General features: G+C 38.3%; 1 protein-coding gene across 1 annotated transcript; it reads right to left on the bottom strand.

Annotated features, from left to right (window-relative positions):
* On the bottom strand, positions 622 to 13,703 carry LOC109836499 (pre-mRNA-processing-splicing factor 8A). The gene is made up of 24 exons (XM_020404409.1): positions 13,577 to 13,703; positions 12,792 to 12,915; positions 12,594 to 12,686; positions 11,902 to 12,292; positions 11,005 to 11,494; positions 10,060 to 10,850; positions 9,738 to 9,823; positions 9,470 to 9,652; positions 8,921 to 9,235; positions 8,527 to 8,831; positions 7,989 to 8,443; positions 7,735 to 7,861; positions 6,578 to 6,819; positions 6,333 to 6,456; positions 6,056 to 6,245; positions 5,857 to 5,964; positions 5,029 to 5,282; positions 4,282 to 4,898; positions 4,055 to 4,161; positions 3,686 to 3,940; positions 2,970 to 3,605; positions 2,683 to 2,880; positions 2,315 to 2,593; positions 622 to 1,454 (listed from the first exon to the last, which is right to left on the bottom strand). The coding sequence occupies exons 1-24, from the start codon at positions 13,606 to 13,608 to the stop codon at positions 1,020 to 1,022; spliced, it is 6,837 nt and encodes a 2,278-aa protein (XP_020259998.1). The 5' UTR covers positions 13,609 to 13,703; the 3' UTR covers positions 622 to 1,019.

Raw genomic sequence — 13,709 nt, 5'->3', positions numbered from 1 at the left:
ATCTAAACATGATCGGTATTTGTCAATAAAAACTAGAATAGGTCTATTTCAAAAAATTCGTCCTCGGTAAAAGGTAAAATGATCTGTTCAACTGTCTAGATTACTTCTCTCGATTTTGCCCTTCAGCACACTCTCCATCCTGTTCACTCTCCATTCGTAAATGAACAATGAACTTGTAGTAATTTATCGTTGTTTTGTGCAGATGATAGTGATGATCAGTACGATAATTTATCGTTATTCTGTGCAGATGATAGTGATGATTAATAAACTTTGATGGGATGCATTACAATTTATGACGACATATGTAGTCTGATGTAAGACTACCCTTAGTGATAGGTTTTGAAAAAGAAGTTTTATATCATTCCCATTTTAGGTCCGATTCGGATCCCTCCGTTGTTTCCCTTTCTTTCCGAACCTTCTCCTCGATGATCAATAAACTTTGCATGACAACTTATGACGGTATACGTAGCCTGACGCAAGACTACTCTTTCCTTTTTGGTGAATTACCTAAAAAAAACATGCAGGCGTATTCCAACCACCTACAGAATACCAATCGACTCAATCTGAGTATACAATTTTGATAGCCAAACGAATCAAATATTTATACAGACACATTCATAGTGACATTCAAGAACTATTCGGACTAATATTTTGAACAAAAATTACAGAATCAAAATATTCAAAAGAACACATTCGTAGTAAACATTCATGAACCATTCAGACAAATATTTAAACAAAAATTACAGAGCTATCGCGAACCGACGGGAAATTAAGCATCCGTGCCATGAGACACAACTTACTCATCTATCAGCCAAAAACCCGGAGTTGATGCTCTGCTACATCTCAAGATCAAAAGTAAGCACCGCTTTTAGCCGTAGGATAGTACGATAAAGAGTTACAGTGTTATACATCGAATAACCTAAAGCTCAAAGCTTATGTACAACAATCCCCCACAAACTAACTATTGTAACATTGTGAGGTGCAGCTAGATATCACTCGAGCTCCAGATAACACCTCCACTATGTAAAAGTATCCTCTCTATCCGCCTCCGCAGTTTCTCCCTCCTCCAAATTACTGAACTCGAGAAAATGTGTTGGCCTGTGATCCTCATGGTAGTAATCTCTAGGCGTTCCAAGTTTCACACCATATCGCATGCTTACCGTATGCTTCACCCCCATGAAGTTGTAATTCCAAGGGCCATTATCTGGTACCATGTAAAACCCTAGGAAGCGGTCACTGAGTAACATCTGGACCTTCTCGTAGTGAGTTGGGAGGTACCCGTGTGGATTGCTTCCCGTGTCCTTGTTTGCTCGCCCCCATTCGTAACCTGTCGGTGTCAGCTTATATGCAGTCAAGGAACAGGATCCTGGTGTGAAACTACAGGTTAGAATAATGCATTTTTCGCCGTCCCATTGCTTGTTGCTCTCCAGAATCCGAGCGTGGCTTGTTAAATCCTGCAATATTTAACATGCAACAAATATATAAGAATGCAGACATTGATGAAGCTAGGGACCTAGGGTAACATTGAAGATAATAATTTTATATATTCTAACATGCCCACCCTGTTAAGGGCACTTATATATGTCAAAACCTGGACTGCTTTAGACAGTGATCTTTTCTGGGATTTTTGCCATGTTCACCCCGAAATCTCTGTTAATTGTGTACTAGACCCCAAAAGTTCAAATTTTCTGCCATATTTACCCCAAATATTTGTTAAATTACAAGCCAAAATAGGTAACTCTTGATCATCTTGGTTAAATCACGTTGATATCCTTATAGTTACATTTTCTCCAACCAAGAGAGAGGCTGAAAAAGTGAGGAGATTGAGGGAGAGAGTTGCTTTTTTTTTTAATTTAAATTAACCGAAGGATGTTCTTTTAAAAAAGCAACTTAGGCGATTTTGGGGGTCTAATATAACAAAAACCTACCATTTCTAAATCGACTTTAAATGCAACACCTGGAGGTACTTGAACCTGGGTTGCTCTAGAAGGTTACAACATATACTCTAATATCATGTTATCATTTTTATAATGTTTCTTATAAACAACTAAAGAGATTTGGCAGTCTAATTCAGAAATACGAAGATTTACGGTCTAATATTCAACTAACAGAGATTTGGGGTCTAATGTAACAAAATCCTACCTTTTTCTAAATCGTCTTTAAATGCTATGCCTGGAGGTACTTGAACCAGGGTTGTTCTAAAGATCACGCTGAAGTTTTTATGGTGAGGGTTGAAGGTTATAATGTAATACTCTTAACCACATTGATATTCCAAGGCAAGATAAATCGATAAACTTGGAAGGATGGAAATCACCTGTGGCGATAGTTGAGGGAGTTCATTTTGCTGCGTATGCATCCAACCCAACGGCTCCAGGTCATTTAAGAACTCGTGCTCTGGAAGAGCTGATGGAAGATTGACATGCTGATAGGTCCCCCATTGCGGTGCCATCACTATGCACCTGATCTCCTTCACTTGAGGATTGTCTTGTGGGCTCAAACCGTACAAGTATCCAGCAATCTGAGTTCGAAGATCAGCGATGCAAATAAATTTCTTCAATATGTTTTTAGGCATGATATAAGTATAACCCGTTTCCTGTAATTTACAGAAGTAAATCAAAGTTAATCATCCTTGTAGGCACAGCGAAATCACAAACAACAGAAACAACAGAACATGATGAATACCTTAATGTCATCTGAGTTGACATAAATATGGTTAACTCGAAGATATAGATTTGTAGCTGTGATAGCTCTTACACGCCAATCTGTTTTCTTAAGATGTGATGCTTGCTCATATGGACTAGTTGTCGTGACAATAAGCTCGTCACCATGTACGTTAGTTGTCCTGGTAGTAACTGCAGTTAGCTGGCTTGCTTCTTTGGCCTGTGCAAATTAAACAAGAAAAGGTAAGCAATCACAAAATAGGATTTGGAGAAACTTTGAATGTACTTCATCTTCTCATTATATATTACCTGCTTCTCAATTTCAGCGATCTGCTGTCTCTGTTGTGAGGGTGGAGTAATCTCAGCACCAAGTATTATATCACGAATCTCAGATTGCGTCAGTGCTGATGTGTTGACGTTATTCTTCTTTGCATAATCTGAAAGTATAAGATCTCTCAGAGCAACTTCAACCTTCATCCACTGATCATCTGTAAGAGAAGGCCAGATGTGGTGTGGCTCAGTGACAATCGTCTTGTCTGGCTTCAGTAACATCTTCGCCTTCTCATTGTTCACATGGAGTGCACGTAATATCAGAATAAGACGAGAAAAGGCAGTGTATGACGAAATACTCTTTAACCAATCATCATAAATATTGAAAAGAACCATCTGGGGTTCTGTAGCCTTCAGAATCAAGTCACCAAACTTCTCAATCTTCAAACAAGCTTGGAATGGCAACTGCAGCTCACTACCCTTGATTACAATGTTAGGGAAATCAAGCAAATGGACCTCCAAGGGATCCAACATTCCCTTACGGGTCACAATAATTTGTTTTGGCTGCTCTTCAACAGGAAGAGAGCGTACAAGAGCAGCCACCTCCTCTGCTGTTTTCCACTTGGCTAGCTGACCTAGACGCTTCTGCCCTGCCCAGACACTGGTGTGGATGACCTGCAAGATATAACATCAGTAAGGTGATTCTATGAAGATAAAAGCCAAATAACTTAAATAAATATTAAAATCAGCACAACCTTCAAAAACAGTTGCCCTGTTCTTGGGTTGAATATAAAGATGGCACCATTGATTGGCTTGGTGGTGAGATTTCCCTCAAAGGTTTTGTGGATTGTCACCCGATAGACATTTGTGTCATCAACAAACCATATAATTTGATTGCTGAAGATCTCCCCATAATTTTGAGATGACAAATATGGCTCTGTAGGCTCAGACGAATATAGCTGCAGCCCTTTCCTTATTCTCTCACGCAAAACATATAAAGCTGGATTTGACTGTAGATAAGCATTAAATCATCAGAAAAACCAGTCAATGACTATATAATTGTGTTTCTCTAAAATAATATTATTAAATACAAAATAATTGAGCATATTAAGTACAAAACATACCTTCATAATTTTGTTCATTGCTTGAGCCAATAAGGGCTTTGACCCCGGGAACCAGTTGCCAAAAGCAGAGTGCAAGTTATATGCAAGATCGAGCCCAATCATTACACCTGAGCAAGAAAGTAATAGTTATGTTATTAGAATTTCAAGTGAGATCTATCAAAACTTCAAGCAAGAATAGGGCCATTTAACTAGAACTTCTATCCAGAAAAGTGAAGTCAAAGTGATACCTGTTGGAGAAGGATAAATAGACATGTTATCAGTTGTGTAGTCCATAAATTTGGCCCTTGTATAACGTTCTATATCATGTGAATCATAATCGCCCCACCGAAGTTGCACATCTATCCAGTATTTATTACTAGCCTTCTGGTCAAATACATCCTTCGACTCAGCAACTAGACTAGGTTTAGACATTGGCCATCTATGAGCAGCAAAGAGGAGAATATCAGCACAAGAACTGTTCATCTTGTAACTCTTTCTTGGGTGTATGGTCTCCTTCTGCACTGTCTCAATTTCCAATGCATCTAGCTCTTGATCCAAAACTTGGCAGAGATCCATGACAACACTCTCATGCACCTTTTGCCAAAGATGGGCACGAAATATCTGAATCAATGATATCTTCAAAGTAGGAATTTTTCCATGCATGAATATTCCTGTAAGGTCTAGTTGAACTTGGAATCCTACATAAACATTTGCACGGTTTATGGTAGGAGACCACCAAAGGGTGAACCTACGATTAGGTATTTGATTCAACCCAGACCTTTGAGCATTTGTCAGCTTTTTATATTTCATTGACTCCTCAAATCCAGATGCCTTTTCCCAGAAAAGACCTTCCCAGGTCGGAAAACTGAAATAGTATAAATCACAATCAGCTACTTATAAAATGATAGACTCATTCACCAGATGAAAATAAGAACTACAGTGTGAAACAGAAAATCTAGCTAAGAAAATAACTGCCCTATTTAAGATTAACTTACTATGTCCCTTTGAACAAAGTATGCTCCAAAATTCCTTCAACTCCTCCAAGTGCTTGGATGACATCAGTCCGATAATTATTTAGATTCCACAACTTGCCATCATGGCGCTGATGAGTCCACCAAAATGGATTTTGTTTTAGAACTTGATACTGCTTAAAGTCAGTGCGGACTCTCCAACCTTTGTCATAAGCCAGGGTGTGTCGGTCTTTCTGGAACAGAGTGTTAATTCTTGGTATCCCCCTATCCCATGAATCCTGTCAATTATTATATACATAATCAGTTCTTAGATTTATGAATTTTTTTAATTAAAAAAATTACCATCTTTTACAATATGCAACATGCCCATGAAGACAAAAGAAAAAGCATTAAATGCTTATCCAACGATTGTGTACTAACCAGGTTAGATCTGTTAACAAAATGTTTGGCTGCACACCCCAGTAAAGGAAGGTTGAGGTATGACATGCCAAATACAAGTAAGTTCAGGAGCCTAACTAGTTCAGAAATTGGACAAAAAATGCATGCGAGAGAACAAACAAAAATAGCCATACACACACCGAGATACATATATGTCCCATAGGCAAGCACGCAGATGTACATATATCACACATTACACATATGTATATTTACACACACACACCCGCATGTGTGTATGTATATATGTATGTACAGATGCATGTATGTTTTATATTTTTCCCTGAAAAAGGGGGAAATTTGTTTCAGGCCAACCCTTTGTGTATGATTTCAACTACTCAAAGTCTTACTACTGATGTCGCACAAAAGTTGGGGCATGAATGAAAATAAATAACGGAAAAAAAACAAGGGACTTACCTCAAGATCTTCAAGCGTTAGTCGCCTATTTTGTGATTGGGCTTCCTGCCTCTTCAATGCATATTCAGCCCAAACACGCTGTGAGTCGATAAATTCGCTCTCCCATGGCTAAAAATAAAAACAAAAGATTAATGAAAATCAAAGAAACATGCTAAAACACAATAGTATGAAATAAAACAAAGTGAAATTGATAACTCACCTGAATGTACCGATAAAGATTTGGAATGAGTTGATCTTCCTCATGGCTCATACCACTTCGGAAGTGTGTCACCCCTACATCTGTCTGCTGGCTGTACCGAAGATCACTCTGTGGAATCAATATGTGACCCATGGATAACATGCCAAGACCTCCTATTTCCTTAGGCGTATAAAAAATAACAGGAGGAAACCTGTCGATGAAACAACACATCAGAACAGGTGGGTAAAATCTTCATCACATTGATAGAAATATTGTACTCTTTGATTAAAATAACTACCTGCTAGGCATCTTTGAATTCAGCCCGATCTTAATACGAGTCTGAATCTTGTTTTCGCACTTAACCAGCAGATCCAAAAGTTCTTGTGTATGAACAGTTGCTTCACGAAAATATGTCATAAGGCCTGGAGAGAAATAAAGAGGGGAAAATAATCAAAATGATGTATACATAACCACCTAACGATTAAACTAACAAATAACGCCCAAATCAGCAAAACAGACAAATGAGGATTACAAGTAACTTACCAATAAGAGCAGTGTTCCATTTGTTGACAATTTTGGTAAATGTTGTTGATCCTGATGACATAAGAATCTGTCTCACACGATTCTCAAACACCTTCATGTGCTCATCATCAACACGTAAAAAGGCTATTGCTGTTCTCTCTTTTGTCTGCTCGTTCTGCAGATTCCAAACACCATCTTTTGTGTTGCTAAATGCCTCCTGGGTCATCCTCACCTTTGGCAATATACGAACTTCAAAACCACACCTAAAGGAGCAAAGAAATTTAAATGAACGCAATGGTAAAAGATACTAAGCATGTTAATGTACATAGTCTTCAAAACCACACCTAAAGGGGAAAAGAAATTTAATTGAATGCAATAGTAAAAGATACTAAGCATGTTAATGTACATAGTCCACCAAAAAAGAGGGCTGGTCTTATCTCCTTGTCCAAAAAATTTAAATGAGTATGGATATACTCCTATAGGCCGAAAGCATAGAAACAAATCTAAAGTGGCATGCTAAACAATCTTGTAAGCAAAAAGGCTGCAATAAGTTCTTTAAAAAACCATAGAATAATCTAAATAAGGCTAGGGTGACATAGCTGCAGACAGAAGCAACCAAATTAGCGGAAACAGTATCAAACACGTAATAAGTGCATAAATGAGCAAACAATAACCAACAGTCAATTTGGTATAAAATAAGAGAGATTTCGATAAGTTTTCATCTAAGAATTTAACATTTTCCAGAACTTAGTAATGCAATAACGGCTTTCTAAAATATCCAGACCGAGCAGTATATGGAAATTAAATCCAGAAGTTCTAAGGAAATGAATAAAAAGATAATCAAGTTTCACAAAATAACTTATTCGGGATTAAGTTTCTAGTATATGCTCCCTGATATGATTAAGATCAATAGCTAACTGCTTTTTCCCTGATCAGTGTCCCTTACTTGGGGATGTGGTGACTAGCATACATGCGGAGTAGAAGATTACTAAACATATACAACCAGGAAAGTTAGTAGGTGACCAACAACTGTTTGAAAAACTTAGATCGAATCCTCACTATTTCCTAAGGAATAATAGCACTATGCCCAGTAGTACTATGAATAGGATGAATACAAAACAAAACACAAGTTTGAAATCAGTGTCATAATCTAATGAGATGCAAGAAGTTATACTTACATGCTGAAAAGCAAGTTCGGATTGTCCTTGCTGTAAACGGAGACAAAGCTATTTTCCCACTCTAATGTTGTGATACTTCGAGGAAGTCGATTTTTCATATCCCAGAAGACACTTCTGCCTAGGTTGACTGCAAAAAAATACAAATTTGTCAATGCTGATCTTATGACAACTGCAAAGCTAACCTACAGCCAAGAACAACTTAGCAATACGATTAAAGGAAACAAATAAGAAAAAGATGTAGAGAAGAAAATTACCATCATGTTTCATAAGCCTCATTCTTGCATCTCTAGGCCAGCACTTTTTGTTATTATACCCAACCATATTTTCATTATTTGGATCAGGGTGCTCAGAGAGGTATCGCTGAATGAGATCACGTGCCTCTTCATGTGTGAACCGGAAAAGTATGTGGACCCTGTCGATATATCGTGAATATAGCCTGATAGGATGCCTAGTTTCAATTTTTGTGTCTGCATAAGTGATGAATTCATTCGGCATCTGAGGTGGCCCCGCAATTTCACTGGCTCGAGTTAACCCAAGAAGCAAGAGGTCAAGTACCAGCCCATAATATTGAACTACAAAAGAGGCAAATTGCAGGCCACGAATGAGACCATATGAGTTTGTGTGACTCATATCCTTGTAAGATAACACCACATTGTTTTTAGCAGTCACGTAGTCTGCAATGTTGTGATCAAGCACCAACCTTAGAAGCCTGCAAATGGATACAAATTATCTATCAGCATGACGCACTCAAAAGAATTATTATACTTATAGAAGATACACAAAAAATATTACCTGTTCAACATTGTCAAATCAATCTTCTCAAAGAACTTCTCGAACTTTGTTTGAAGCATCACAACACACTGCCCGTCACTCGTATCCCATACGCCCTGTAAGTTATTGATACCTTGGCACCATTTATATACAAGTAGAGGCGGTGGTTCTGAATCAGCAGGTTTAATCCAATTTGGGAAAAGGTGTCTCTTGTCACCTTCATACCATAGATACTGATCTAGGTAGGCATCTGTTATTTTCTCTAGAGGCTCAATCTCATATACAGGAATCAGATAGCTATACAAATCCATGAACTCGATGCCAACCTGAAAAATAATAATAAGTCAAACAATGGAAAACCAAATTAAAAGTTGAAACAATCTAATAAACAACCCCTGGCATGAACTGAACTTACTTCTTTGAAGGCCCGTTGCGTGAGTAAATGACGCTTTATCCTTGACAAAGCTTCATGAGGGTTATCATACGCCTGTTCAATAAGACCCAGTTCTTCCCTTTGTAACTGGTTCAATCTCACCGCCACACTGTATGATTCTTTCAGCCTTTCCAGAGCAAGGATGAGTAGCTTAGTATCATGCTTGTATGACAGTGGAGGGAAAGGTATAGGAGAGAATTTTCTTGATTCCAACCAATGCACAGTTGTTGTGTAGATGGCCACAGCTTCTTCAGGAGTAACATATGGACCATCTTTCAAATAATTATGTTGTCTCTCCTACAAGGATGAACATGATAGGATGAGAATTAACATGCTTAGAAGAGTATTTCCTCCTAAAACAATGCCTATAAAGACACGTCATAAACAAATCTTGAATCTGCTTTAAACGCAGGAGAAAACTTAAGAAATATTGCAGATTATGATAAACAAAAAGAAATTAAATAATGACATTATTGTAAGATGCCTTTACAGAGACTCACTAATAGTTCATACAGTAGCAAATATTGTTACCTGCTCAGCCTTTAACCAGAGACGAGTAAGTCTTCCTAGATTCTTCCGGCAAACAGTCTTATCAACTGTTGCACCCCTTCTAATACGCTCACGATTATAGTGTGCAACATTGGTCCACCAATCTGCCTTGGATTTTACATATCGAAGAATCATATTCTCAATGGGGACTGGCAGGCCAGGAACCTGCAGAGAACTGCAAATGAGCTAACCAAACACCAGTAACAAAAACGGAAAAAAAAAGAACAAAAAAAAAAGAAACTCCTAATACCTTCCAAGGGATGTTTGCTTTCCAGCAACGCCATGCTTCACTAAGGTGCTGAAGTATAGTTCTAGCTTTGTTTTGCTTGATGCCCTCTGCAAGAAATTCAGACTTAAAATATCCGAGTTTGTTATAATATTTCTAGAGTTCTAGTTGAACGGAAATTAAGCTATCTAGTAGTATCTAGTAATCATGCTACCGCAGTGTTTACTCTTAGCAATTTTATCTCAGTAATCACGTAAAAGTGACTTAGATCCTGAACTTCTACAACATGCTATTGAATAGTAGGTCAATATGAAACATCTAAGTCAAAGTAAGTTGCTGCCTTTACCTGGCATTGCATCGAGAACATCATGCATCACAGCAGCTCGAAGTTCCAAATCAAAGTGGCTCTCCACCCGTTGCTTGGTAACAGTTTTGGCAACTCCTTTAGAATGGCGTCCTTCAAACTGTCGTGCAAGCAAATTACCCAGCCACCTTTCTAGCAAAGGAACAATGCCACGGAGAAAAAATAACCAGACTCTCCACATAGGTGCCCAAAATCCACAACCAGGTCCCTTCCCCACTGGGCCCGTATTGAAACGGTAGTAAATTAAGTGCTTCAAATCTTTGCACATTCTGATTTGCCGCATGAGCCTATATTTGTAACGGTACATTCCAGTTAACTGTCCAACATGTGAAAAGGTATACTGCAGGCCATCAGCCAACTGAAAAGCGTCCACATTACCCAAGCGGAATTGGATATTGGCATCGACAACAAGCTTTGTCAAACGCAAAATCTCACGACATAGATGAAAAGCATTTCCAAATCGTGACTTCTTGCGCTCTTTAGTGGTTAGTGTCTTCACAGGTTTCAGATTGAAATTGTAGTCAAGGTGAAGATAGTTGAGATTTTTCCTATGAATCAACAGATTTAGCATGTTGTAACCCTGCTTACAGACTTGGAGACCCGCTTCAGCCCAGTCCAACTCCGTAGTCTGAAAAAACTTTGTTGCTTGAAGAGACCTAAAGAGATGTTTCTTTTTCTGTGCCTTTGGAGGTCTGTGGTGCAGCTCATTCAATACAAAGCACTTTAACAGCTTTTGATAGCTGACACGAACTTTAACTGGATATGATGGAGGGCTGCAAATGAATTGCAATTAACACCACATAACAAGAAGTTAATGTCTAATAAACAGAGGGGGAAAAAAGATTCCAGAGTAATGGACGACTGAAGTCTAACAAAGACAAAAAATTAAATCTTAGAAGTCTAACAAATACAATAATTGAATCTTACCAGTGCTCCTTGAACCACTCTGACACAAGAGGAATGTCTTCAGCACGACGCATCCGGCCAGATCTCATATTGAATGGGCGAGGAGCAAACAATAATGAGATACCTGCAGCTGTAGTATCAGTATAAAGTTGTGTACTCTGCAGCAGAGGTTCTACACCCTCTGGTAGTTCAAAATCATCCTCATCTTCTTCATCATAAGCTTTCTTCTCCCGGCGATCCGCTTTGTTGATGGAAGTTATAGGATTTATCAGAGGATCATAGTAGAATGCAGGTAGATCAGGGTCCTCAGTTTTTATGTACATTATCATCGGCGTATGGTATATGCCAAGTTTTACTTTCCTGGGCCGATTATTGTATAGATGAGGAAAGGCGATTCTGTACTCTGTCCTGAGTGGCTGACGAATAATGAGTTTATTGATGTCATTAAACTCATTCCAGTCTTCATCTCCTTTCTCCATATCACGATACAAGGGCTCAAACTTGGGACCTCCTGCAAAACACAAGGAGAAAAACCTTCTTTAGTTGAAACCGAACACAATCCCATTATCAAACCAATTCACGTAAAGAGCAAAATACCTCTATCTAGTGAATATTCAACAACAATGTTAAATGAATCTAAACTTATCTTGTGAGGTGAAAAGGGAATCATCAATTTCCCAGTCCAAATATAATAAAATAACCAATGATAGTAATTCACAATAATGACAAAAAGTTCATCTTATCAAATTTCTGAACAGGTTTGATGAAATGGATCTACTAGTGAAAATGTATCTACTAAAGAGGTTAAGTGTAAATGTTGACGCTGTAGTTGTAACAAGTTATCAACTGCTTCAAGATACCCAACTAAAAGAGAGTTCATAGGTTGCGATACGCAAAAATAAAGGAAGAGAAGCATACCAGGTATGCACATGTTCAATGCTTTAGCAGTGAAGAAGGACTCCATGTCAAACAAGTAGAAGTAGTTGCGATCAATCAAATCAGAGAGCAATTGTCCTGCAAGCCGATGAAGAGTCGCCATGATCGGAAGTGAGAGATGCCATTTCCTGTAGCTAGGGCCATTTATAAGCTTTGTTTTTACAAGAGGCTTATGGTCATAAAACCAGTTGCACACGGCAGAGTCCTCTTCCTCGTCCAACTCTAGCTGTATTGCCTCCAATGGATCAACATCTAGTAAATTGTCTGCATAATCCAGAGGAGGTTCTTCATCATCAAAAGGGGGAAATCGCATTCGTTTGAAGTGCCTCCGATCTCTTTTCTCTCTCCTCATCATGATCCACATTGTACCCCACTGCAATGCACAAGCAGAACGAGAGATTAATTTCTTGAAGGAATGACATCATATTTAAAAACACAAATTTCAACGCAGATCTTCCCTAAAATGAGGCACCAATAAGGCCCATAACTAGACCACCGGCTTCTAAACATATAGCTTATAATCTGAAAGGCAAATTAGGTGCGCACTGAAGTCTACCCTTTTTAGTTATTATGCCGAGGATTCTAAAAGTTATGACTAAATAAGAAACGAGATGCATACACTTTGATATTTCAAATTGCTCGTAAAGGGAAATAACTAATATCATAATGCTTACTTGTGCCAGATATATGGGTTCAACAACCCAGGGAATCTCATTGACAAATGTGATTGCACCAGTGATGTGATATAGAATCTTCACATTGCGAACCTACAAAGTCAAGGAAAAAAAAGAATCAGATTTTGCATGATGAATCCATCTAATGATATAATATTTGAAGGCACTATAGGAGAATCAAACAAATATGATACTTACCTGCTCCCATGGCATAGGCATGTTCTCGAGCAGCTTGTACACTGCATGAGGAACAAACTTCAGAGCACCAAGATATACACGCTTGTCATGACGATACTTCTTTGAAGACATGTCTCCATGATCCCTAAATAAAGAATAAGCTAACAGTTAAAATTTGAAAGAGAAAAAAATCTTGTACTGTTGCAATCTTGATCAAATTCCGAAACCAAAGTATGGTGCCTAGTAGCTATTCCATGAATGCAATGGAAGTGAAGCTTATTGTCTGAAAAGAGACTCTACGCGCATGAAATTTCTGAACACCTTAGTTAGGCAGAACTTCCACATAATAGATTGAAGGAAAGTAATTCAATAAAAACATGCTATTTCTATGCAATTCAATAATTAAAAATAATACTACAATTAGTAGAATTCATCTATAAGACCACAAACAACTCTAGACCTCGACTGGAGAACTTATTTCTGGACACAATCTACAGGGGCCAACTATGGGGCAATTGAGCAAAAAATAATTGCTCTTTTGACTGATTCAACAATTTTTTTGTCAGATTCCAGACTTCAACGCGCAATCCTCCGTAGAATATTCAACAAATTAGGGTTTTACAACCCAACTGTAAGAGTATTAACACTGCACCTGTGATGAAATTAGGGTTTTACACACTTCAATCCAGCTTTCTGCGCTTGAAATTGAATCTAGGGTTTTGCAACTGAACTTAAACTAAAGCCTCTAACAATTCAACACAAAAAAACAATCAAAATAACAGTTCAAAGACAACAAAATATCTTACCTAATAATCTTTCTCACGTGCTCAGGGGGCATGTCCTCCTTCTGAGTCTCGACGAACCCAAACTTCCTCTTATCTCCATACCTCTTCGAGTTAAGCTGGTCCCACTTCCTCGCCTTCTCCACCAGCTGCGCCT

This window comes from Asparagus officinalis, chromosome 4, assembly GCF_001876935.1.
Source record: "Asparagus officinalis chromosome 4, Aspof.V1, whole genome shotgun sequence".
In the NCBI taxonomy this organism is placed as follows: Eukaryota; Viridiplantae; Streptophyta; class Magnoliopsida; order Asparagales; family Asparagaceae; genus Asparagus; species Asparagus officinalis.
This window is presented reverse-complemented; position numbering and strand designations above follow the sequence as displayed.

Bases quoted from the DNA above. Each gene is read 5' to 3' on its own strand.
- LOC109836499 (XM_020404409.1), bottom strand. From the start codon at position 13,608: ATGCCCCCTGAGCACGTGAGAAAGATTATTAG. The intron at 10,851-11,004 runs GTAAGATTCAAT...ATTCATTTGCAG, and splicing joins GAGTGGTTCAAGGAGCACTG to CCCTCCATCATATCCAGTTA. The intron at 9,824-10,059 runs GTAAAGGCAGCA...AATTTCTTGCAG, and splicing joins TGTTCTCGATGCAATGCCAG to AGGGCATCAAGCAAAACAAA.